The 27,922-nt window shown below is 43.7% G+C and overlaps 1 protein-coding gene across 2 annotated transcripts in view; it reads left to right on the top strand.

Moving 5' to 3' along the window:
• CFAP44 (cilia and flagella associated protein 44) overlaps positions 1–27,922 on the top strand; it is a 553,092-nt gene that overhangs the window by 143,748 nt on the left and 381,422 nt on the right. For both annotated transcript variants that reach the window (XM_033943382.1, XM_033943381.1), the window contains exon 10: positions 16,007–16,054. In XM_033943382.1, the coding sequence (XP_033799273.1) occupies positions 16,007–16,054 (48 nt within the window). The remainder of the gene's footprint in view (positions 1–16,006; positions 16,055–27,922) is intronic.

Genomic DNA, 27,922 nt, shown 5'->3' with positions numbered 1-27,922 from the left:
TTGGGACGTGCGCCTTAGACATTGCGCCTTAGACGGTGCGCCAAAAGGCTGCATGCCGTTAGATGCTGAGCTTTTTAACTGGCTCAGTGGCTGGAGTGTCGGTGAGGGGCGGAGTGCTCTCCCACGCCCGAGGCGATACTCAGTTGCTCCGGGAAGAGTAAAATGGCAGAGCCAAAAGAAAGGGGAACTTTTAAACAAGCAGGATTTCCCATTGAGCCCTCCAACTGGCTCAGCGGCTGCAGCGTCGGTGAGGAGCGGAGTGCTCTCCTACGCAAGAGGGGCTCCTCAGTTGCTCCGGGAAGAACAAAATGGCAGAGCCAAAGGAAAGGGGAACTTTTAAACAAGTAGGATTTCCCACTGGTGAGGGGTGGAGAGCTCTCTCACGCCCGAGGGAATCCTCAGTTTAGCGATTTCCTTTATTAAAATAAGTCTTAAAGGCTCAAAGCAGTACTGTGGACTGAACATTTCACTTCTGGTGTTTTGTCCTTAGTTTTCATTATCTTTTAATTTGTTAATTGGATGGAGGGTTCTACTTGGTTTGATGTCTTGCATCCAGGTATTTACTGTCAAAGTTGAAAGAAAGGTAAGGTCCCAATCTGCTATGGTTTGCTTTCACTGTAAGCAAGTCCTGACGCTGATTCAAGTACAGACCGAAAATCACTCTGACTTTCAGTATCGAAGAAAATAAAAGCCGTGTCCAGATTACAAGAAAAATGTTAAAGAATCGCTTTCCTCCCTCACAAAATATAAATAGCTAAGAAAATAGACTTGAAACAATGAATAAGTAACGATGAATAATGAAAAAAGTAACGAAAAAAGATAACCGGCGAAGAAAAAAAAAAGTCTGCCTTGAAAAGGATTTGGTCCCAATTCCTGCCCCATACTTTCTCTGTCATTTGGAAGACAGATGCACCTGGGGACATATTGTAGAGGCAAGAAATGATCTCCAAACATGTCCAAATTTTATTATGAGCTTCACATCTTTTATATCATTCATGAATCAGTGTTGTCAGCATGTGTCAGCATGTGACGTAAACACAAACCATATATGGACACAGGTCACATGAAACTTTAAAGACATCAGCATTTTTTCTATCTGGAGACTGAAGTCCAAAAGGTCAGAAAAGCCTTGGGCCAGCAAAACCTCTTAACTAAAACTGTTTGCAAATATGGCTTATAAAAACAATTGAATTCACTTCACAACAAGTTAAGAACATCTCTGTTCAAACATAAATGTCCTTGTACTCTCTTCAAAGAAGGAAAGACAAACAGGGCCTGGCTTTCTTACAGCTTCAAAACATTCTATGGAAAATTACCAAGATACTGATACGTGTCCCTTCAATCCCCTCTTACTTCATGAAAATGACGTCATAAATACACAGCATGAGCTGGAAGGGAGTGATACTCTAGATATGTCTCTCGAGGAGGGGATTTTTAGGAGCTGTAATATGAATAACACAGTACATGAGCAGTCAAGACAAGAGTGCGAATAATAAGAGATTATAACAATAAAAAGGTCTTTTACCCAACCCTGCATTCAACTAAAGTGCTGATCCCTAGAATTAGATAAATCAGAGTTACATTTGAGCTCAGCAAAGAGGTCTGCTAATTTCTGAATGGCCATAGTAGGACCTACCGTATTTTCACGCATATAACGCGCGCGTTATACACGATTTTACAAACCGTGCATAACCTTGCGCGTTATACGCCTGAGCGCGTTTTACAACTTTTTTTTTTCAATCCGATCGGCATCCCCCCTGCGAACCGGCATCCTCCCCCCCCCGCTCGCATCAACCCCCCTCCCCCGCGATCCTACATCCCCCCAGCACCAAGCATCTCTTGCCCGATTGGGCACCGGCACCAGCACCAATGCACAGGACGTGCCAGTGCCCGAAGATCCTCCCTCGTTGGTTTGGGCTGGGCTGGGCTGGGCGGTGCGATGCAGGAGAGATAATCCTTCTTCCTGCGCCGGGCTGGACTAGGCTTTGAGCATTTGCGCATGCTCAAAGCCTTCTGGTCTCGCTCTCTCCGAGATTCTCTCCGAGATTCTCGGAGAGAGCGAGACCAGAAGGCTTTGAGCATGCACAAATGCTCAAAGCCTAGTCCAGCCCGGCGCAGGAAGAAGGATTATCTCTCCTGCATCGCACCGCCCAGCCCAGCCCAGCCCAGCCCAAACCAACGAGGGAGGATCTTCGGGCACTGGCACGTCCTGTGCATTGGTGCTGGTGCCGGTGCCCAATCGGGCAAGAGATGTTTGGTGCTGGGGGGATGTAGGATCGCGGGGGAGGGGGGGTGACGCGAGCGAGGGGGGAGGATGCCGGTTCGCAGGGGGGATGCCGGATCGGATTGAAAAAAAAAGTTGTAAAACGCGCGTAAGCGAGCGGGGGGGGGGAGGATGCCGGTTCGGAGTAAGCGGGAGGAGGTTTTAGCATGCGCGGTATACGCGTGTGCGCGCTATATTAAATTTTTTAAACATAAATTTGTGTTCCCCGCGCGCTATACCCGTGTGCGCGTTTTACACGGGTGCGCGTTATATGCATGAAAATACGGTATATTGTCAGAAAGAAAAGTACAACAGCATAAAATACTGGGAAGAATTTTAAAGAATTCTTAGCTAGAATCATATCTAGGGCCACACGATTTTGAAAACCATCTGAGAAGTGGAGCCTAATTGATCAGTAATACTCCTTGCAAGGCGTCCCTAGAATAGTTCACAAAGCGTTGCTGATTATAATAAATTTGATTAATCCGATCAACATTCTTATTAATAGTAATAAAGGGAATAAGGAACTCAAACCCAGCCTTAACCTGAGCTCGGGCCTTAAATTCATCTTGGGACCCCTATAGCATCCATGTATACATGTGATCAGATTTATATCGAGACAGAAAAGAGGAAAAACCATGTGAATAGGAAGGATGCCTTTCAGAAAAATATGCAGGAGCATGGTAACCTTAGCTAAAGTGCACTGGCCTATCCACTGGCTGGTAGCTTAACAGGGAACCAAAAGTCTCCATAAAGCCAGTAAATATCACCTAGGTTGAAAATCTGATGCAGCAACAATGGGGCATATCTATGAGCCAAGACAGAACAATAACCTGGGGGTAAATTACCTACAAAACTACCCTGTGTTAGATTAGAAACATGACATGTGTAATTGCCCTTATAGATGGTAACGGCAATATCAAGCTTTTGCTGTCCTGGCAACAAAGGGTATTTAGAACACCACAGCGCACAAAGGGGATAGGTAAAATTAGAGGAGGTAGATAGATCCCATAAGAAAACTGATGGGTCGGATAGCTAGACCCACCCTTAAACCACATGTCCATAATGTACATACCTTCATCAATAGGTCTAGGGTTGTCAATAGTAAGAGAAAGCTTAATAATTTTTGCAGGAACACTTTTCCTATAACAGTTTCCAACCTTATAAAAGGTCATACAAGTAAGCAGTGATTTACCATTTTGGTCCACTGTTTTTTTTCAGAGTATTTTCTAGTTTATAAGCCCAGTCAGTATCAATATTCCACCCTACCGCTCCCCAGAATGCACACTTATCCCCCAACGTGAGTCAGTAACATATATATATATATATATATATATATATATATATATATATATATATATATATATATATATATATATATATGTCTTTAGTTTTAGGAATCTCTGAGGACCAATGGCACAGCCTTGGGATATCAATTGATGAACAGTCCACAATGTCACAATACTCAAAGGAGAAGGTGGCAACTTGCACACTGCTGGAATTATACCAAAGGGTAGCATACTGTCTGTCTTTCTGGATTCCAATTGAAGGACAGCCTTTGCGAGGGAGTAGTCCAGCTTAACGTGTGTTCGCAAAGAGATGCCGGGGGTGCTGTTTACAGATGGGTATGGGCAGAAAGTGTCGTGGACCCAGAACACATCATCCCTGTATACCCAGTTAGAAATGATCCATACAGGGAGAAAAACTAGCAGCAGCGTTGCCAGTAAGAGAATGATAAAGTTGGTAGAATGCTGCAATGAGATCATCATGTTGTTCCACTGGAGGAGGTGAAATCTGCGCAGGGAAGACTTGCTTCTGGGGTTTTAGGTTAACCCTCTTCAAGCGACTTGTGTGGATCCAAACAGGACACTCCTCAGTGAGTGCAGCAGGCCTGGTCACAGCGATCACAGTAGTGGGAAGGCCAAAGGGGAAGTCCGTCTGCTTCCGATCTTTGGAAAGCTTCTGGACAATCACCAGGCTGGAAAAAATGGGTAGGAATCTGTGGAGAGAAAGGAGAAGTGCAAGACACGTTTCTTTGAACAAGCCCTAATATTTCAATGAGCTTTTGGACGTATTCCTCCTGTATCAAGGGAAAATCACTACTCAACTATTGAGGGTTTGTCTACCCATGGGGCGGGGAAAGGTCATCCCGTGAGAACCTCAAAGGGAGAGCAGCCAGATGTCTGTGCATACAGAAAGAGATACTTGAAAAGAGATGCTTGAAAAGCATTCCAAATATCATTCAGCAGCTGTACTCCAATGTGATCCAAATAAGAGATAAAAAACGAGAAAGAAACCATGTTGCCTGTACTGAATGTGGCAACATGTAACAATACCAATTCATTTACTTGATATAGCTATGGCAAAAGAGAGACAATACTCAGTTACTTAAGGTTCTTAATTGAACAATCCAAAAGGATATGTTTTTTTCGTGCTGCATATAACTATTATGCACTTCAGAGAGACCATACTGATGTACTGAATGTATTCAGAAATGTATATTGAATGGATCATATGTAGGGAACACCACGAAATAAACGCTGTATAAAGTAAAGCTTTTTCTTAAACATATAACCCTTAACTAAACTATATTCAGGATATAAAAGCTATAAGTAAAAGAACATTGCGCAGTTAGACTAGTAAGAAGTGGAAAAAGAGCTCTAGAAATGGCCAATATTATGTATCCTGGGGTACCCACTAAACTAAAACAAGTAGACATGACACAGACAAAGCATAAAGTTTTAAGCGTGGAGCTATTACTCCATCTGTCAAGTGTGCAGGGCTGAATTTAACTCTGCAAATAAACACATTGATATAAAAAACCAAAACTACAAATAATGTATATCATAACCATCTCATATTTGGAAAAAGGCATAAAGCTAATGTCTCTTTGGAGCGTCTCTATCTCTGCAGTGATAAAGAGGACCCTTGGAAAACATTAGAAATATCTGTGCCAAAACTGATCTGGGATGGCTATGTATACATCCGGACAAAACATTTTAAATTAGCAACATCCTAATTTCAGCTAAAACAATAGAAAGGAATTGTATTTTCCAATTAGTTTTCAATTCACAAACGTGCCAGCTGTAATTATTGAGCTATATATATCTGTATCAAGGAGCAAAAGGTCAAGAATGAAAATATCACTAGCAAGAAGTTAAAATGTCGAGCGAGCACTACGATAACCAATACCATGATATTGGGCAATGAATAAGGGAGAGCTAGCAGCTGGTATCCAGGGTTTCCCCTCTTTGTACCAAAGTCCATCCAAAAGGGCAGCTTTGGGCACCTGCCAAGCGCCAGGCATCAAGTGCAGAAGGGGGGGGGGGGTAACAAAGGACTAGAAGGGAAGAGAATCCTGTTCACCCGTGAGACCCAGGAGCCCATTTAAAAGAAGGGCTTGGACATCGTGAAAAGTGTGAAGGGTAATGGGGTGACCAAGGGTCAGAGGAGTAACCATCTCTACCACCATAGCACATGCAGCCAGGGCTTTCTTGAACAGGAGTGACTATAGAAAAAAAGGCAACAGAGCGTAACTTACTGCCATGTTCTCCCTTCATGGTGTTACAATAGTCTCAAACAAAGAGATAAAACATGTGGGCATAAGCAGGAGAACCCAAACCTGAGCTAGAAACCAAAGCACATTTCATGAGTCCATCTGATAAGAGCAGTCATTTCAGAAACCAGGGTCTGTCTCAGAATCTGGTCATAGAAGGAACAAGCAGAGATCCTTTGGCGGCAGTGACCAATCATAGCAAGAAAAATAAGCATGTCTTGCTTGGTAGCTGGGCGGGGCAGACCCAGAACAGCAGCAGTGCGGAAAGTGCAGATTTTCCTCTGACCATGAGACAGGACAAAACCCAGGTATTTCACTTCAGATTTACACCAGTGCAATTTATTTTGTGACACCTTGTGACCACACACAGACAACCATTGTAAAAGGTGCAAACTATCAGCCTGACAGGTCTCCTGAATTATGGAACACAAAAAGATGTACAAAATAAGGACAAGACTATGAGGGGTAGTGCATGACTGTAGAATAGCCCGAAGGACAATGGAGTCAACATAGCCCTGGGGCATTCCACACCATGTATACTGTTGCGTGAAGGTGAAAGCAAAAAAGAGCTGAAAAGCCTCACCAACAGGGACAAAAATAAAACATTCTTTAGGACAATGACAGAAAAAAAAAATCATTGGCTGCCGGTGGAATGGAGGAGAGAAACATAAGTGCAATGAAAATTACCAAAACATTAACAGCCCTAAAATCTAGGATGAAACGGGGAATGCCATCAGCTTTGACAACAGTAACAAGCAGTGGAATCATGATTCTCACCGTACTGCTTGATAAAAACAAGAATGAGTAACTTCAAAGAAGCACTCAGTGTAAGCCCAAACTGAGAAGTCGGGGGGAAGGGGCAAAAGCATTCATGCACGGACCCTGATAATGAAAGCTGCTTGTATACAAGCTGCAAAGGAAAGATCTTAGACTGATTCAAACAGCGCTTGCAATTCATTCCACATAACAGCATGCCCTACCTCAGTGTTAAACATATAAAGGATAGGTCACACAGAAAGATGTGAGCCGTACAAGTCTCATTTGTCTAGGAGAATCCTAAGTGCCTTTATGACTCATTACAAAAACAATATAACAATGCAAAAATATTCGCTTATCTTACCTTATAAGTGAGGTACAGTAATAAGAGACAATAAAATCTTATACTCTATAAAAGTTTTAACCTTACAAATGACAGAGTGGGCAGGGGGGGTTCTATAAATAATTTCATTCTTCCCGAAAGAATGGCAGCTGCTTATATTCACGAGGGGCGCTTACCGAAAGTACCCCGAGATTTTTCCCCCAAAAAACTCCATAATAGAACACAAAGCTTGAACTTAAAATAAGGGGTGGGTACAGGTCACCACTACCCAGTGAGTATTAAAGAACAGAAAAAATTCAGAAATACTCACAAAATATTGGTGATATCATCTGCCCATCGCGGACGTGCCCCCAACTGAAAAGGATTTGGTCCCAATTCCTGCCCCATACTTTTTCTGCCATTTGGAAGACAGATGCACCTGGGGACATATTGTAGAGGCAAGAAATGATCTCCAAACATGTCCAAATTTTATTATGAGCTTCACATCTTTTATATCATTCATGAATCAGTGTTGTCAGCATGTGTCAGCATGTGACGTAAACACAAACCATATATGGACACAGGTCACATGAAACTTTAAAGACATCAGCATTTTTTCTATCTGGAGACTGAAGTCCAAAAGGTCAGAAAAGCCTTGGGCCAGCAAAACCTCTTAACTAAAACTGTTTGCAAATACGGCTTATAAAAACAATTGAATTCACTTCACAACAAGTTAAGAACATCTCTGTTCAAACATAAATGTCCTTGTACTCTCTTCAAAGAAGGAAAGACAAACAGGGCCTGGCTTTCTTACAGCTTCAAAACATTCTATGGAAAATTACCAAGATACTGATACGTGTCCCTTCAAGCCTCATTAGGAGAGCAGACCAAAATGGAAGAAAAAACAACAACCCGGGTTCCCTCTCCAGTTTCTTCTTCCCTATCAGCCATGAAAACACACCCCAAAGCCCTTCCTTCTTGAGCAAATTTGGAATTTGGGGCCCTCGGAGGAGTCCCTGGGGCGGTCGGGTGGGCCCCCGGGGCTGCCAGAAAGTTATAAAAAGTTGCACCAAGTGTTGGGAGAAGTCAGGGAGCTCGGTATGCTCTTTAAAGCACTGTCGCCATCTAGAGCTCCGATAATTCCTCCCCAAGTTTATTTCGATTTAATAACTTGAGAGCGCTGGCAGGAACGTAGGGGATGAGGTGTCACACAAAATAAAGTTCACGGTTGATCTAGGTCCCAATCCCTGAAAAAAATCGAATATATCCATAACCCTCTGGAGAGCCGCTTGTCCCAGCGGCCGGCTATCGCGTGGCGGCCTCTCCTGGATATCCTGAATATCTGAAGAAAGAGCTAATAGAATGGGAGGACATAAAGGAAGTGGAAAAACAGTAGTTCAACCTTTATGTGAGGAAAATAAATAAAACAAAAGAAAAAGGAAACTGATATAGTTTTCCAAACTAGTGGTGGAGACAATAAGGCCCGGATTCTGTATAGGAAAGGATCCTATACAGAATTGAGCCTACACTAACCACAATTCTGTAACTGGCGTCCATATTACAGACGCCAGTTACAGAATCGGGTTATTGAGTAGACGCGGCCGCTACACTTATTGCGGCAAGGGATCTCTCTGCCACGATAAATATAGCAGCCACGGCCGCCTGTCCAATCACTGGCAGGAGGGTGCCCAACCCCTCCTGCCTGAACACCGTTCTCCCTCCCTCGACATTCCCATCGCGGGCAAGAGGGTTCCCATTCCCTTCTGCCGGAACGCCGCCCCACGACATTCCCGTTCGCCGGCAGGAGGGTGCCCAACCCCTCCTGCCGGAATGCTGCCCCACTCCGGACCCTCCACACTAATGTCTCCCCCATGCTAACACCCCCCCATGCTAACACTCCCCGATTACCCCAAGTAACCTCCCCCCAACTAACCTTTAATTGTTAGCCAGCTGGACGGGTCTTGCTGCTGTCCAGCCGGCATGCCCGCCTTGTCGAAATGAGGCATGTCTTTCCCTTCCCAGCCCATCCCCACTAAACCTAAGGCCTGATTGGCCCAGGCTTTAGGAGCTTGGACTAATCAGGCCTTAGGCTTATCGGGTCTGCCCATCCCCATTAAACCTAAGGCTTGATTGGCCCTAGGCTCTAAGCCTGGGCTAATCAAGCCTTAGGCTTAGAGGGGATGGGCCGGGAAGGGGCGGGCCTGCCTCATTTCGATGAGGCGGGCCTGCCGGCTGGACGGCAGCAAAACCTGTCCAGCCGGCCAACAATTAGGGGGGGAGGTTAGTTGGGGGAAATCAGGGGGTGTTAGCGCGTGGGGATCTGGAGGGGGGGGCAGCCTTCCGGTAGGAGAGTTTGGGCACCCTCCTGCCGGCAATAGGGAATGTCGGGGGGATGGCCTTCTGGCAGGAGGGGTTGGGCACCCTCCTACCGGCGATTGGGAATATTGGGGGAGCACCCTCCTGCCGGTGATCGGGAATGTCGGGGTGGGGGCAGCGTTTTGGCAGGAGGGATTGGGCACCCTCCTGCCGGTGATCAGACAGGCGGCCGTGGCTGCTATACTTATCGTGTAGGGCCGCCTAGGTTCTCCTAAGGCCCTTAGATGAGCTTAGGTGGTCTTACGGGCCTCCCTAGGCTCCTGGAGGCTCCTTCAATATAGGCGGCCTGCCTTGGGAGCTTTTTTTTTTTTTTTTTTTTTAAAGTGCATCCCCATTGGCTGATTAGACAGCTGTAGGACAAGTGGAAAACATGAAAAAGGGTCTGAAAAAAGTTGAAAGAATGGTCTGATTTCTGGCAACTAAAATTCAATGTAAAGAAGTGCAGAGTGATGCATTTGGGGAGCAGAAATCCGAGAGATATGTATGTGCTGGAAGGCAAGAGGCTGATATGCACACATGGGGAGAAGGACCTTAGGATGATAGTGTCTGAAGATTTGAAGGTGATGAAGTAGTGTAACAAGGCAGTGACTGTAGCCAAGAGGATGTTAGCTTGTATAGGGAAAGGCCTAACCAGCAGAAGAAAGGCAGTGTTGATACTCCTGTACAGGTTGTTGGTGAGGCCCCACTTGGAGTTTTGTGTTCAGTTTTAGAGGCTGTATCTGGCCAAGTATATACAAAGACTTGAAGTGGTTCGGAAGAACGACAAAAGTGGTAGGGGGCTTCTGCCAAAAGAAGTACTAAAGAGACTAGAAGACCTCTATATGTATACTCAAGACCAGGGGTATCAAAGTCCCTCCTCGGGGGCTGTAGTTCAGTCTGGTTTTCAGGATTTCCCTAATGAATATGCATGAGATCTATTTTAGAGAATGACACATGGACTGTTTACCATGATAAACCACAGGTCACCACAGTAAATCCGCAGGAATGGAGACATTTGCAACTGGTTTACCGCAGGAATGGGGATAAGACCTTTTACCGCCCCGTGGGAGAGGTGAAAAGTGTTACTCCTGTGGTAAAAAAAATTGTGCCCGTGTCAGACTTGGCATCGCCTATTTTACCTTTAGGAGCCAGCCATGCCACAATGAAGACAGAAGGAACCTAAAACCAAAGCCTGAGACCAATGTGATTTGAAGAATAAAATTACCAGACAACAAAAAGAAAAAAAATAAATTTATTTTATATTTTGTGATTAGAATATTTCAGATTTGAAATATGTATCCTGCTAGAGCTGGTATTAGACATAACTGGGGACTGCAAGCCCAGGCTGTGCTTCTTTAGCTTCCAGGTGGCTTAGGGCTCTCTCTCTGACCAGGGGTTAGTTGCCCTAGTTGCACTCCCCTAACATTATTCTTGCCATGTGTGACTAAAGCAATCTGTTATCTTGATTTTTCTATGTAGCATTCTGTAGTAATTTGGTTTGTTCAGTTCTCACAATAGTGAAGGGGATATTTGTGAGGGGGATATGGGTTTTGTTGAACCTTGCCAGCATCAGTTTCTTTTCCAAAGCGCTGTGAAGGTAAGGGGGAGGGAGGAAGGGAGGGAGATAGATTTGGCCGGAGGTAGGGAGAGAGAGAAGAGGCCGAACGCACAATCTGTGACCATGCGCTTTCCCTCCCTTAAGTTTCTCTACGCCGCGAAGGTAAGGGGGAGGAAGGGAGATTCTTGGGCCACTGAAGGGTGAGAGAGAAGGGTGGATGCTGCGGGGACAGGGAGGTGGCGGGGATGGGGCAGTGAAGGGGACAGCGGGTTTGGGAATGGGATGGTGAATGGGACTGGGGGACGGGGTGGTGAATGGGACGGGGGGACGGGGCAGTGAAGAGGACGGTGACAGGGCAGTGACGGGGACAGATTTTTTTCCCTGTGTCATTCTCTAATCTATTTGTATACAATGAAAGCAGTGCAAGCAAATAGATCTCAAGCATATTCATTGGGGAAATCCTGAAAACCCAATTGGATTGTGGCTCTCGAGGAGGGACTTTGACACCCCTGCTCTAGACTTTCATATGTATACTCTGGAGGAGAGAAGGGACAGGGGTGATATGATACAGACATTTAAATATTTGAAAGATATTAATTTAGAACCAAATCTTTTCCAGAGAAGGGAAATTGGTAAAACTAGAGGACATAAATTGAGGTTGAGGGATGGTAGACAAGAGTAATGTTGCTTGGATTGCCCTCCCGAGGGAGGTGGTGGAGAGGAAAACTGTGATGGAATTTAAAAAAGAATGGGATGAACACAAAGGATTGCTAATTAGAATATGAATGAGCAAATTTTCATGGTCTGAATCCAGCAAAGGAGATGGTTTGGATAGGCTGGAGTGAGCTTCAATGACAACTCAGTAGTTGGAACCTAAGGACAGTACCGGGTAGACTTCTAAGGTCTATGGCCCAGAAATAACAAAGAAAAAGACATTTTCATTTAATCATGAAATTGTAATGCAGGTAATTACAGGGCAGACTGAATGGACCATTCAGGTCTTTATCTGCAGTCATTACTATGTTACTATATTATGTTGTTTCTAATCTCAAAATGGCTGCTGGGACCTCCCATTGTAGTCTTGTGAGACTGCTGCTGGATGTCGCAACAGCCATTTTTGCTGCAGAACCAGTGGAGGCAAGAATGAGAGGGAATCATTCTTGCACTGAAGACCTACCAGGAGGTTTATTATTAAGTTATTGAAAGTCAGTGGCAAAGTAAGGGGGAACATGGGTGTGGGTGGACTGCCCCAGGTGCCATCTTCATGGAGGATGCTGGAGCTAGCACCTCTCCTCCTCTCCATCCCCTTGCATACCTCTTTAAATATTTGCTGGCGCTAGCAGTATCTTCCACTTTCTGCTCGTGCCGGACTTGGCTCCCTTCTGATATCACTTCCTGGTCATGGGACCAGGATGTAATGTCAGAAGGGAGTTGAGGCCAGTGAGAGCAGCAGGTGGAAGATGATGCTTGCGCTGGTGAACATTTCATGAGATACACTGGGATGGGAGGTGCCCAAGCAGCAGGGAAGAGTGGGAGAACACGACGTGGTGATGCCAGGCACCAACCTCCCTCACTACACCACTGCTGATAGTCAATCTAATAGTTATTGCAGAGCCTATTTTATGCAAAAGGCCTTATGGTAACTGGCTCATGCTAATAGTATTAGCACATATGTTGGTAAATGAACCCTGTATCTTTCAGGAAAAAAGAATGAGGGGCAATAAGAAAAAAACTTTAGGCATCATCCTCAACCACAAACTCAACTATCATGATCAAATTAATACAGTTGTCAAAAGTTGTTTCTATAGGCTGCTTATGATTAGATCTCTAGTTAACTTTCTTGACACCCCACCTTAAACACCCTAATACATTCCCTGGTAATATCCAAATTGGATTATTGCAATCTGACTCAATTGCAGCAAATTGATAAAGATCTGATTGTGGATATCCAAAACTTGGAAAGAAAGAGTTGGTGTTGCTGTTGGGAGATTTCAACCTGCCAGATGCGGCCTAGAAAATTCTGTCTGCGGAATCAAAAAGAAGTAGGGAGATTGCGGATGCCTTTCAAGAGGCTCTGCTTAGACAAATGGTGATGGAACCCGTGAGGGAAAAAGCAATATTGGATCTGGTCCTCACAAATGGAGAGAGTATATCTAATGTACGAGTGGGTGCTCACCTAGGAAGTAGTGATCATCAAACGGTTTGGTTTGATATAACAACTAAAGTGAAGGGCAACCGCACGATACTAAAAGTCCTAGAGTTCAAACGTATGGACTTTAATAAAATGGGAGAGTACCTGAAGAAAGAGCTGTTAGGATGGGAGGACATAAGAGAAGTGGGAAAAACAGTGGTCTAAGCTGAGAGGAGCTATGAAAATGGCTACGGAACTTTATGTGAAGAAAATAAATAAAAACAAGAGAAAAAGGAAACCGACATGGTTCTCTAAACTAGTGGCGGAGAAAATAATGGCAAAAGAGTTGGTGTTCCTGAAATATAAAACAACCCAAGAAGAAGAGTACAGAAAGGACTATTGGATGAAACTGAAAGAAGTCAAGTGGGAGATACGCCTGGCTAAAAATGTAAAAAAGGGGGAGAAAATTTTTTTTCAGATATATCAGTGAAAGGAGGAAGATGAAAAATGGAATTGCTAAACTAAAAGATGCTAGAAACTGATATGTGGAGAGTAATGAGGAATATGTTTGTGAGTGATATTGCTGAAGGGTTAGAAGGAAAAGTGTGCATTTTTGCAGATGATACCAAGATTTGTAACAGAGTAGACACCGAAAAGGGAGTGGAAAATATGAAAAAGGATCTGCAAAAGTTAGAAGAATGGTCTAATGCCTGGCAACTAAAATTCAATGCAAAGAAATGCAGAGTAATGTATTTGGGGATTAATAATCGGAAGGAACCGTATATGCTGGGAGGTGAGAAGCTGATATGCACGGACGGGGAGAGGGACCTTGAGGTGATAGTGTCCGAAGATCTAAAGGCGAAAATACAGTGTGACAAGGTGGTGGCTGCTGCCAGATGGATGCTGGGCTGTATAAAGAGAGGCGTAGCCAGTAGAAGGAAGAAGGTGTTGATGCCCCATTACAGGTCATTGGTGAGGCCCCACTTGGAGTATTATGTTCAGTTTTGGAGACCGTATCTGGCAAAGGACATAAGAAGACTTGAAGCGGTCCAGAGGAGGGTGACGAAAATGATAGGAGGCTTGCGCCAGAAGATATATGAGGAGAGACTGGAAGCTCTGACTATGTATACCTTAGAGGAAAAGAGGGACGGGGGGAATATGATTCATACGTTCAAATACATGAAAGGTATTAACGTAGAACAAAATCTTTTCCAGAGAAAGGAAAATTGTAAAACCAGAGGACATAATTTGAGGTTGAGGGGTGGGAGACTCAAGAGCAATGTAAGGAAATTCTTCTTTACAGAGAGGGTGGTGGATGCCTGGAATTCACTCCCGAGAGAGGTGGTAGAGAGGAAAATGGTGACGAAGTTCAAAAAAGTGTTGGATGAACACAGAGGATCTAGAATCAGAAAATAATAGTAAATATTGAAGAACTAAGGCCAGTACTGGGCAGACCTACATGGTCTGTGTCTGTATATGGCCATTTGGTAGAGGATGGGCTGGGGAGGACTTCAATGGCAGGGAAGGTGTAGTAGATGGACTGGAGTGAGCTTTGATGGAGACTTCAGTAATTGGAACCTAAGAACAGTACTGGGCAGAGTTTTGGATTCTTGCCCAGAAATAGCTAAGAAGAAGGGAAAAAAAAAAAACCCAACAAATTTTTAGATTGAATCAGGTTGGGCAGACTAGATGGACCATTCGGGTCTTTATATGCCTTCATCTACTATGTTAGTGTACAAGGGAATTGCACAAAACGAAATTAGAAGATTACAAATAATACAAAATACTGCAATAAAAATAATCACAAGGAAAAGGAAATTTGACCACGTTATGCCATTACTAAAGAATGCACACTGGTTACCTATCAAACATAGAATCACATACAAACTGCCACTAATAACATTTAATGTACAACTATTTAAAGCCCCGCTATTTTTGGACAGTGATTATCCCCTACAATCCATTTTGTACTCTTAAGATCAGAGGATGAAAACCTTCTTACACTACCATCCTTGAGAACAATTAATACCAGGCATAACACCCTCTTTTCAGTTACTGCCTCTCAAATTTGGAATTTATTACCGACCCAGGTAAGGGAGGAAAAAACCCTTGATAAGTTCAAAGGGAAATTAAAAAGTCACCATTTCAGGGACGCCTTTGAATAATTACCCTTCCGTGTTTAGTCAACCCGAATTTATTAATAACCTTGTTATTCCCTATAGTTCCTCTAAGACTTTAAAATCTTCTTCTAAAAATCTTTTATCTGTCCTGTCTCTGAAGTTTATCAACACAATGAGGTCTACTATTTTCTCTTGTCAGCGCTCTATCTCTTTGGAATAATATTCCGGTCCACTTACGGGAAGAATCAACTCTTAATAATTTTGAAACAAATTTAAAAACATTTCTTTTTCTTGATGCTTTTGAGACCTAAATGCCCTTTTTAGGGCTACATATTTTATTCTACCTTTAGACACCCTCCCTTTTGTTTTTTCCCTATATGTTCTCTCTTTTTACTTGATAAATTGTAGTTCTACCCTTTTTCCCTTTTTTGTTTCTGTTTGTTTTTGTTTTGTTTTTAAATGTTTTTAATAATGATTATTATTTTAAATGATGTATTGTTATTTCGTATATGTTTTTAAGACAATGTTTACTGCCTAGAAGGCCAATTGGGTGGTATATAAATTTTTTAAATAAACTTGAAACTTGACACTCAATTCAGACAAGACCTTATTTTTGTAATGTAATTCCCCTATGTTTTACTCCTTTGTTGTTCTCTTTCATATATTAATTGTAGATCCTCCCATTATTTTCCTCTCATCTTACTATCTACCTCGTCCAAAGAATGTCAGTATTTCCCTAATAGTTTGTCTCCCCCATTTTATTGTACATCGCTTTGAAATTCTGAAAAAGTGATTTTATCAAATTTTTAAATAAACTTGGAAAAACTTAGAAAAATGTAATCTTGTATCATTGTCATACCAGTATTTTTAGTTATTCTAACATGAATTTTCTTACAGGGATTCAAAGTAGAATTGCTAATTAAAGGGTATTTTTACTGTCTGTAGGATTCAAGTGGAAGAATCTGGAAGCTTGACCTGTCCTTTACAAACATAGTAAGCTTTTTTTTCCATTTCAGCTTCTCATTAATACGTCATCTTAAGTCACATTGGGTCTAATATTCAAATAATTTATGCTCCTAACTTAGGTCCCCTTTTACATAGCTGCGGTAGCGATGTTGCTGAAGTACATGCACTGAAGCCTGTAGGAATTGATTGGGTTTTGGTGCATTTACTGTGGTAGTATCACTACAATGGCTTTGTAAAAGGGGCCCTTAGAGAGTTATGCCAATAATTTGGCCTCTCTGAAATTTTACTAGGGCTGAGTCCAAAAATTTATACACAGATTTTAACAAAACTCCTGGGCTGAGTCCAAAAATTTATACACAGATTTTAACAAAACTCCTAAATTTAGGAGCATAAAAAGTGGGTAGCATCAAGGATGGATTTAGGGCTTGGAAAAAAGTTAGGAGCCTAACTCTGATTTTCAGCACTAGACTCATAAGTCTAGGCAAATGAATGGTAGGTCTAAATTTGTAAGTATAACTTTTAAGCTTGTAAACTAAGATAGATTTTAGAAGCATAAATTTAGCAGATGGACAGACTAGATGGGCCATTTGGCCTTTATCTGCCATCAAGTTTCTATGTTTCTATGAATGTGAAGTGGTACAAATATTCAGCGTCAGTAACTTAAGAAAAATATAAAACCAGTAACAAGTAACCTAAACTAAAGTGAATATTATAAGGCAATGTTGTTATAAATGCCACAGTATCATAAGTCACACTTACATGTTATTAAACAATACATGGGAATACTTCATGGCATATATATTATGAAAAGCTTTAATGTCTATTGTATTGTAGATATTCACTGGGAAATTTTAGCCAACTAAGAATAGTTTATAATTTTATTAAAATTTGATATAATCACCTATTCCTAGGTTTCCTAGGAAACAAACTGGTAAGCAAGGGTGCCCACATTTTCTCAAAGCCTCTGAGCAAGTTTCTCTGCTCAGCGGCTATCCTTTCATACCTTGCATACAGACAAACTGTATTCCACCATTCATTATAAGTAATATTAGAGAAATCTTTCCAGTTCGCCAGGTTAATGCAGATTTCTATTAACATTAACAATTGCACCAATTTTAACAGTTCTAGTGGCAAGGGTAACTGAGAATCAATTATACTTGGTATGAGTAGCGGATAGGAGTTTGGAACTGAGATATCTACAATGGACATTATATGAGATCATATTTGATTCCAATAATCCCGTAACATAGGGCATTCAAACAACATGTGTTTTAGGGAACCAGTTGTAGATTTACAGTGGAGCAGCTGCAAAGGTGAAAAATTTACACCAGATGTGGACGTTGTTCAAAAATACCATCCTAGAAGCCCAGCCTAGTAGAAAGGCCAAATCACTGCTGGAATGGTTAAAAAGTGAGGTGAAGGAGACCATTAGAGCTAAAAGAACATCCTTTATAAAAACTTTTTAGGTGCATTTGAAGCAAGATGCTAGTGCAACAATCAGTTTGATCACTAGAGATGATGAAGGGGTAAAAGTGGCACTCAAGGGAGGACAAGGCCATACATTACATTATATTGATATCTTCTATCCTGCAAATACCTTTCAGTTCTAGGCGATTTACAACAAGAAATTAGCCTGGGCATTCCCAGGGAGATTACAAGGTTGATAGCTATATTATCCCAGGACAAGCAGGCAGGTATTCTCACTAGTGGGTGATGTCATCCGACAGAGCCCCGATACGGACGTCTCACAAGCATGTCTTGCTTGAAGAACTTAGAAGTTTCGAGATGCCCGCACCGCGCATGCGCCAGTGCCTTCCCGCCCGATGGTCCGGGCGTGTCTCCTCAGTTCTTTTTCTTCCGCGGAGCTGAGAAGTTTACTTCATTTCTGCGCCCATTGAATTCGATTTTTTGCCTTCTGCATCGCCGCAGGTTGAGTTCCTTTTACTCTTACCGTGTGTTGTTTCTTTCTTTGATTTCTTTTTTCAAAAAAAAAAAAAAAAAATTTTTTCTTCCGACTCCGGGTCGGCCGCGTGGCTTGGGCCCCGCGCCTTCGACCTTGCGGCGGAGCTTTTCCGGCCTATGTCCCGGCCAATCACCGGTTTTAAAAAGTGTAGCAAGTGCCAGCGCGCGATTTCGCTCACGGACCCGCATCGACGCTGCCTCCAGTGTCTGGGTCCAGACCACTCTCCACCTCACAGCTTGGTTCCTCTCAACATAGCCCCTTACCAGTTTTCCCAGGCGGTGAGGGATGTCTTGGAGGCTTCCAGGAAGCCTGCTACTCGTCAATGCTACTCCCAAAATTGGACTAGATTTTCTTCATGGTGTATTTCCAACTCTATGGAGCCTCGGCGAGCCTCTCTATCCTCTGTGTTGGACTATCTTCTACACCTGTCTCAGTCTGGTCTCAAGTCAACCTCTATACGAGTCCACCTGAGTGCGATTGCGGCTTTCCATCAACCTCTAAAGGGGAAACCTCTCTCTACTCATCCTGTGGTTTCCAGATTTATGAAAGGACTTTTTCATGTCAATCCTCTTCTCAAACCGCCTCCAGTGGTTTGGGATCTCAATGTTGTCCTTTCTCGACTTATGAAACCTCCTTTTGAGCCTCTCAACAAGGCTCCCCTCAAGTTTCTCACTTGGAAAGTGGTTTTCCTAGTGGCCCTCACTTCTGCTTGCAGGGTCAGTGAGCTTCAGGCCTTGGTGGCGGACCCGCCTTTCACAGTATTCCATCATGACAAGGTGGTCCTCTGCACTCATCCTAAATTCCTGCCTAAAGTGGTTTCTGAATTTCATCTCAACCAATCCATTGTACTTCCAGTGTTTTTCCCTAAGCCTCATTCTCATCCTGGAGAATCAGCTCTTCACACTCTGGACTGTAAACGTGCTTTGGCTTTCTACCTGGATCGCACCAAACCACACAGAACTGCTCCTCAACTATTCGTCTCCTTTGATCCATACAAGTTGGGACGCCCTGTCACGAAGCGCACCATCTCCAACTGGTTGGCGGCTTGTATCTCTTTCTGCTATGCCCAGGCTGGATTACCCCTTCCCTATAAGGTCACAGCCCATAAGGTCAGAGCAATGGCAGCCTCTGTAGCCTTCCTCCGATCGACACCGATTGAGGAGATTTGTAAGGCTGCCACTTGGTCCTCGGTTCATACATTCACCTCTCATTATTGTCTGGATACTTTCTCCAGAAGGGATGGACAGTTTGGCCAAACAGTGTTACAAAATTTATTCTCCTAAGTTGCCAACTCTCCCACCATCCCATTGAGGTTAGCTTGGAGGTCACCCACTAGTGAGAATACCTGCCTGCTTGTCCTGGGATAAAGCAATGTTACTTACCGTAACAGTTGTTATCCAGGGACAGCAGGCAGCTATTCTCACGTCCCACCCACCTCCCCTGGGTTGGCTTCTCTGCTAGCTACCTGAACTGAGGAGACACGCCTGGACCATCGGGCGGGAAGGCACTGGCGCATGCGCGGTGCGGGCATCTCTAAACTTCTAAGTTTCTTCAAGCAAGACATGCTTGTGAGACGTCCATATCGGGGCTCTGTCGGATGACATCACCCACTAGTGAGAATAGCTGCCTGCTGTCCCTGGATAACAACTGTTACGGTAAGTAACATTGCTGTATGTGTCGGGATCTGGGACTAGTCGTTGGTTAGATCATTTGACATAGTAGAGAGACTAAATTAATTGGTCTAGTCTTCACTGAGGAACATATAGGCAGATAACCATGCCACCAATGCTATTTAATGGGGATGACTTGGAGAAACTAAAACAAATCTCTGTAATCATGAAAGATGTAATAGGACAAATTGATAAATTAGAGGATAGCAAATCACCTGGACCAGATGGTATACACCTCAGAACACTGATATAACTAAAAATGAAATTACAAGTCTTTTATTAGTAATTTACAAGTTATCAGCAAAATCAATTATCCCAGGACAAGCAGGCAGCATATCCTCATGTATGGGTGACATCGCGGAGCCCCGAAACGGACCACTTTAAAAGTGTATCGCCACTTTAAGTATTTAGAAAGTTCGCGATAGCCCGAACCGTGCATGCGCAAGTGCCTTCCCGCCCGACGTAGGGCGCACGGTCCCTCAATTTTCTAGTTTCCGCAAAGCTAGTAAGACGCGCTTCAGCTTCGGTTGAATTATTTGTTTCTTCGCATGCCTTCCCGCTTTCGCGTTTTGTGACTTTTTTTGTCATTATTTGTTTTTTTATTGTTTTTCTTAACCTAAAACACTGAGGAGGGAGTGGAAAACATGAAAAAAAGATCTGCAAAAGTTAGAGGAATGGTCCAATATCTGGCAACAAAAAATTCAATGCAAAGAAGTGCAGAGTAATGCATTTGGAGTTTAGAAATCAAAAGGAGCCATATGTGCTGGGAGGTGAGCGGCTGATGTGCACAGATGAGGCGAGGGGCTTTCGGGTGATAGTGTCTGAAGATATAAAGGCGAAAAAACAGTGTGACAAGGCAGTAGCTGTTGCCAGAAGGATGCTAGGCTGTATAGAGAGAGGCGTGACCAGTAGAAGAAAGAAGGTGTTGATGCCCCTGTACAGGTCAATGGTGAGGCCCCATCTGAAGTATTGTGTTCAATTTTGGAGACCGTATCTGACGAATGACATATAAAGACTTGAAGTGGTCCAGAGGAAGGTGACGAAAATGGTGGGAGGTTTGCGCCAGAAAACATATGAGGAGAGACTGGAAGCCCTGAATATGTATACCTTAGAGAAGTGGTTCTCAACCCTGTCCTAGGGACCCTCCAGCCAGTCGGGTTTTCAAGATGTCCCTAATGAATATGCATGAGAGAGATTTGCATAACTGTCACTTCCATTATATGCAAATCTCTCTCATGCATATTCATTAGGAATATCTTGAAAACCCAACTGGCCTGGAGGTCCCCATGACAGGGTTGAAAACCATAAGAACATAAGAACATAAGCATTGCCTCTGCCGGGTCAGACAGGGGTCCATCGTGCCCGGCAGTCCGCTCCCGCGGCGGCCCTCCAGGTCCATGACCTGAAAGTGTTCCCTATCTAACCTAAAATGTCCATACCCTATTCGCTCAATGTCCTGTAAGGTAAACCTCTATCTGTACCCTGTTATCCCCTTCGCTTCCAGGAAGTCATCCAGTCCCTTTTTGAACCCCAGAATTGTACTCTGTCTTATCACCTCTCCGGGAAGCGCGTTCCAGGTGTCTACCACCCGCTGAGTGAAGAAGAACTTCCTTGCATTCTTTATGAATCTGTCTCCTCTCAGTTTTTCTGAGTGACCTCTTGTTTTAGTTGTCCCTGCTAGTCTAAAGAATCTGCCCCTCTCCACCTTCTCTATGCCCTTCATGATTTTATAACTCTGTATCATGTCCCCTCTCAGTCTCCACTTTTCCAGGGTAAAAAGCCCCAGCCTGTCTAACCGTTCGGCATATGAAAGGTTCTCCATACCCTTTATCATCCTCGTTGCTCTCCTCTGGACCCTCTCGAGTATTGCCATGTCCTTCTTGAGGTATGGCGACCAGTATTGGACGCAGTATTCCAGATGTGGGCGCACCATTGCTCGATACAGTGGCAGGATAACTTCCTTCGTTCTGGTAGTGATACCTTTTTTGATAATGCCCAACATTCTGCTCGCTTTTTTTGAGGCCGCTGCACATTGCGCCGCCGGCTTCATTATGTTATCCACCAATACCCCCAGATCTTTTTCTTGGCTGCCTTCCCCGAGTACCCTCCCTCCCATCGTATAGCTGTACTTGGAGTTCCCCTTCCCTATGTGCAAGACCTTACATTTCTCCACATTGAAGCTCATCTGCCATTTTTTTGCCCACTCACTCAGTTTGTTCAGGTCGCTCTGCAGTTCTTTGCATTCCTCAACAGTTCTGACCCTGCTGGAGAGTTTTGTGTCATCCGCGAACTTGATAACTTCGCACTTCGTCCCCATTTCTAGATCATTAATAAAAATATTGAACAGCAGTGGTTCCAGCACTGACCCTTGCGGAACACCACTTGTGACCCCTATCCAGTCAGAGTGGTGCCCCTTTACTCCTACCCTCTGCTTCCTGTCCGCCAGCCAATTTTTGATCCATCTGTGCACGTCCCCTTCCACCCCGTGACTCCACAGTTTCTTCAGTAGGCGTTCATGGGGCACCTTGTCGAAGGCTTTTTGGAAATCTAGATATACAATGTCAACGGGGTCACCTTGGTCCAATTGTTTACTTATCCCCTCAAAGAAATGCAGTAGATTCGTCTGGCATGATCGGCCTTTACAGAAACCATGCTGGCTTGATCTAATCAGATTATTTTTTTCTATATGCTCATTGATACCTTCCCTGATCAGTGATTCGGCCTTCTTCCCCGGAACAGAGGTTAAGCTCACCGGTCTGTAGTTTCCCGGGTCGCCTCTCGATCCTTTTTTGAAGATCGGTGTAACATTCGCTATCTTCCAGTCCTCCGGGATTACCCCTGTTCTCAAGGACAGGTTGCAAATATGCTGCAGTAACTCTGCTGTTTCATCTCTGAGCTCTTTCAGTATTCTCGGGTGGATCCCGTCTGGGCCCGGAGCTTTGTCAGTTTTTAATCTATCTATCTGCCTGAGAACATCTTCGACGCTTACCTCCATGCATGATAATTTCCCCTCTTGATCTCCCCTGAAGATTTTTTCCGGTTCTGGTACACTGGATGTGTCTTCTTTTTTTTTTTTTTTGAGTTCAATAATTTTATTGAATATTATAAGTAATATACAGAAAGCAGTTCAAATACATAAAAATTGAATAAGAAATAGTGATGTAGAACAAAAGAAATCATAATTGCAGTCATTTGCATATAATAGATTAGTAAGAAGAATTCAGAGTATTTGAAACTGCTAAGAAAAGAAATAGAGAGGATAGAGAAGCAAAGAGGATGAAGTAAAAAGAAAAAAGAGAGATGAAGAAAGAGAGAGAGAAAAAGAGAGAGAAAGAGAGAGAGGCAAAAGTGTCTACAAGGTAGAATGAACATATGAATCTAAGAATGACCAAGGTGATTTATTTCGCATCAAATTTGTAGAATAACGGGATATCATGTTCTTTTCATATGCATATGATTCGAATTTGTGGTACATGCTCAAGGAGTTCCACCAGAAGGTGTAGTCTAATAGTGCGGGTGACTTCCAATTTTTCAATATGTGCATAAGAGCTGTCACAAACATGGTGTCAATAAGTTTAGGAGGACAGTTAGATAATGCAAAACTGCAGTGAAGAAGCATGTGATCAAGAGTTCCAGGCTCTTTCAAACAGTTCCAACAGGTAGGATCTTGTTTCAGTTTCGCTTTCCACATTCGAAATGGAGTCCATACTTCATTCCACATAACAAAGAACATCGATTGCGAAACTCTTGAGGATAATAGAGGACGATTTGTAGATGACCAGAAGAGTTCCCAATCTATTTCAGAAAGTGTGGTCTTTAGAATAGAGCCCCAATGGTTCATGGATTGAGGTGTGAAGGTGAAGGTATGATCTCTTACTATAAAAAAGAGATATCGCCTTACCTTTCAGTAAAGCCAAAGTAGACCAGTGACGAATAGTTTGTTGAGAGGTCATAAAGTCAGGGCGCATTTGCACATTAGATAATATTCCAGTAAGCATAAGCCATTGAGGATATACAGAGGATGAGAGTGAGTTTACAGAACAAAAAGTATCAAATGGGATAAATGAAGTAGAGGAAATCAATTGATGAACAAACCACACACCCGCCCGCTGCCACTTCTTCCATGAAAGGGATCTACCCTTATTTTGAATTTTAGAATTATTCCAAAGGGACATGAGTGGGCCTTCAGCAACAGAGATCTCAGCCGCTGCGTCTAATAGTTGAAAAGCATGTTGCGTTGCACTCAGCAAAGAATACTTTCTCAAGTGTCTAGGTATCGACACTGTAAGGAAGCAAGAAATGTGTAGTGGTGCACATAAAAAGCATTCCATTTCAAACCATGCTGGTTTATCTTGTGGATAAGAGTCAACAATCCAGTGAGCTCCGTATTTGGCTAAGGATGCGATGTAATAATAATAAAAATCAGGTAAATTTAAGCCACCTTTAATTTTAGAGGCCTTCAGCTTGGCAAGAGCGATACGAGGTTTTTTCTTGTTCCAAATAAATTCAGAAATTTTCATATTAAGCCAATGGAAGAGCTGTTTATGGCAGAGAAGGGGAAGCATGGATAGAATATAATTAATTTGTGGGGCTAAGGTCATTTTAATGGAGGCTATTCTACCCCACCAGGACAGATAAAGCGGGGACCAACGAGATGTAGTACTTGAAACCAAGTTTTTGATTTTAGATATATTGAGATCCTGAGCAAGTAATGGGTCTTTATGTATTAAAATCCCCAAATATTTTACAGCTCCCTGTGACCATGGAAAAGGACACTGGATGTGTCTTCTAATGTAAATTCCGACGAGAAGAACTTGTTTAGCCTACCAGCCACCTCTTTTTCCTCTTTCACCACTCCCTTCCGGTCACCCTCATCCAGGGGTCCCACCTCCTCCCTCGCTGGCTGTTTCCCTTTCACATATCGGAAAAATGGTTTGAAATTTCTTGCTTCCTTGGCCAGTCTCTCCTCATACTCTTTCTTGGCTTTCCTGACTATTCGGTGACATTCTTTTTGATGCTGCCTGTGCTCTCTCCAATTTCCTTCGGTTTTGTCTTTTTTCCACTTCCTAAATGATTTTTTCTTGTCTCCTATCACTTTCTTTACTTCACTGGTTATCCATGCAGGGTCCTTCGTCTGATTCTTTTTGGATCCTTTCCTAAATTTTGGTATATATAGGTTTTGCGCTTTGTTTACTGTGTCCTTGAATAGGGACCAGGCTTGCTCCACAGTCCGAGTTTCCTTGGAGCTGTTTCTGAGCTTCTTTCTCACCATTTGTCTCATGGCATCATAGTTCCCTTTCTTGAAGTTAAACGTTGTTGCCTTGGTTCTCTTTCCCTTAGGCAATTCTACTTGCACTTTGAACTGAATCATGTTGTGGTCACTGGTTCCTAGTGGTCCCATGACCTCCACACCCTTTGCGGGTCCTTTCAGCCCATTGAGGATCAGATCCAGAATTGCTGATCCTCTCGTTGGTACCTCGACAAGTTGTTCCATGAAGCAGTCCTGAACAGCTTCCAGGAACTCCGTTTCCCTTGCACATTTTGAATTTTCAAGACACCAGTCTATCCCAGGATAGTTGAAATCTCCCATAACTATGGTGTTTGGGTTCTTGCATTCCCTTCTCAGCTCGGCTACCATTTCTGTATCCTCAGCTTCAGTTTGCCCAGGTGGACGGTAGAACAGTCCCATCTTTATCTCGGATCCGTTGCTTCCTGGTACTTTGACCCACAATGACTCCAGTTGGGCATTTGTCGCTGGTGTGTCCACAGTGATTGAGTGAATGGTGTCCCTTATGTATAGTGCTATTCCTCCTCCTTTCTGGTAAGTCCTGTCTTTTCGGTAGAGTTTGTATCCTGGCAGTACTATGTCCCATTTGTTTTCCTCGTTCCACCATGTTTCCGTGATCCCTATGATGTCTAGTCTCTCATTATTGGCCATGACTTCTAGTTCTCCCATTTTGTTCTTTAGGCTTCTTGCATTAGTATACATGCAGTTCAAGTCCTGGCATTTTCCCTTCCTCGCTATTTTCCCTTGCATTCCATTCTTCATTTTGTCCCCTTCCTGACCTGCCAACTCCTGAGTATTGTCTCTTTTGTCTTCTCTTTGTGGTAGATTCCTATTGTCTTCCCCTTGTGTCGTGTTCCTATTGTCCTCCTCTTGTTCCTTCTCATCATCCAGTCCCATTTTGACTTCCCCTTGTAGTATGTTCATCCTGTCCCCCTCTTGCTTCATCTGACTCCCTTGTTTGTTCATAGTCTGTTGCTTGCCACTTGTGTCTTCCCCGCAATCTTCCCCCTCAGTACCCTCACTGGATACTGTTTCCCGAACCGTCGATACCAGGTCGACTGTCGGCTTTCCCCTTCTACTTAGTTTAAAGCTTGCTCTATCGCTCTTCTGACATTATTTGCTAGTTGTCTAGTTCCCGCCTTGCTCAGGTGTAGACCATCCTTCTTGAAAAGCTTGTTCTTTCCCCAGAACGTTGTCCAGTTCCTCACGAAGAGAAAACCCTCTTCCTCACACCATCTTCTCATCCATGCATTAATTGATTGTAGCTCCGTCTGCCTCTTCGTTTCTGCCCTTGGTACTGGCAGGAACTCTGAGAAGGCTATCCTCTGGGTCCTCATCTTCAGTTTCCTTCCTAAGATCTTGAACTGTTCAGTCAGTGCATTCTTGTTGTAGTCTCTCCTGGTGACATCGTTCATCCCGTTGTGGACTATCACTGCTGTCTCTTCCGTCTCTGCTCCTTCCAGGATTCTTTCAATCTTGTCAACGATGTCCTTCGTTCTTGCTCCTGGGAGACAGGTCACTAGCCGATCCTCTCTCCCTCCTGCTATGTGACTGTCAACGTGCCTCAGGATTGAGTCTCCCACCAGGATTGCAGATTTCCCTTCTTTCAGCCTCCGTTTCGGTCGCAGGTCTATGTCCTGGGTGTTCTTCGTTTCTTCCAGCAAGGTTCCTCCGTGGGTACCCTCTACCTTGGTGTCAGAAGTTTCTTGTCCTCTGCTCTGTGTGTCTTCCTCATTTCTGGGCTCCTGTTCTTCCACTCTCCTGTATGCATCCTCGATGAACTTCTCGAGCTCCCTGACTTGTTCCTCGATGCACCTCTCTCTCATGGGGTCTTCGGCTGTCTGGAAGGGGGCTTCTGAGATGTAGAGTCCCTCCAGCTCCTGGATCCTGAGCTTCAGACGACTGAGTTCGTTCTTCAAGCTCTCCAGTTCCTGACATCGTCCGCACACATATGACTGCCGCTCGGAGGGGAGGTAGTCATACATGTGGCAGGCCATGCAGTACACTGGGAAGCTCATCCTTCGGGTTCCTTCCGCTTCCATATTTGTCTGCTCTCTAGGAGTCCTGTTGCTCTTTGCTAGTGTGATCACTCCTGTGCCTGGCTCTTTCTTACCTTCTTCGTCTTCCGCTTCCTTTTATTTATGCGCGTGTGCTATTTGCCTCTTGCTTGCCCTCTGTGGCTGCCTTCTCCTTTAGCTCGTGTTCTTTCTTGAGTCCGCCCTAGAGCAGGGGTAGGCAATTCCAGTCCTTGAGAGCCGGAGCCAGGTCAGGTTTTCAGGATATCCACAATAAATATGCATGAGATAGATTTGCATCTCAAGGAGGCAGTGCAAGCAAATCCATCTCATACATATTCATTGTGGATATCCTGAAAACCTGACCTGGCTCTGACTCTCGAGGACTGGAATTGCCTATCCCTGCCCTCGAAGAAAGGAGGGATAGGGGAGATATGATTCAGACATTCAAATACTTGAAAGGTATTAACATAGAACAAAATCTATTCTGGAGAAAGCGAAATGGTAAAACTAGAAGGCATAATTTGAGGTTGAAGGGTAATAGATTCAAGAGTAATGTTAGTAAATTCTTCTTTACAGAGAGGGTGGTTGATCCGTGGAATAAAATGGTGATAGAGTTCAAATGAGCGTGGGATGAACACAGAAAATGTCTAATCAGAAAATAATGGGTATATATTGAAGGAACTAGGGGTAGTACTGGGCAGTCTAGTATGGTATGTGTCCCATATGTGGACATTCAGTTGAGGATGGGCTGGGGAGAGCTTTGATGGCTAAAATGGTTACGATGGGCTGGGGTGAGTTTTGATGGAAACTGCAGTAGCACACTACTGGGCAGGGCTCTGGGTCTCTGGCCCAGAAATATCTAAGAAAAAGGACAATTTTAATTAAATGATTGATTTTTATGGAGCATGTAGGGTTGGGCAGACTGGATGGACCAGTCGGGTCTTTATCTGCCATCAT

Source organism: Geotrypetes seraphini, chromosome 4, assembly GCF_902459505.1.
Source record: "Geotrypetes seraphini chromosome 4, aGeoSer1.1, whole genome shotgun sequence".
Classification (NCBI taxonomy): Eukaryota; Metazoa; Chordata; class Amphibia; order Gymnophiona; family Dermophiidae; genus Geotrypetes; species Geotrypetes seraphini.
The sequence above is the reverse complement of the archived record's forward strand: the minus strand, read 5'-3'. Positions and strand labels throughout refer to the sequence as shown.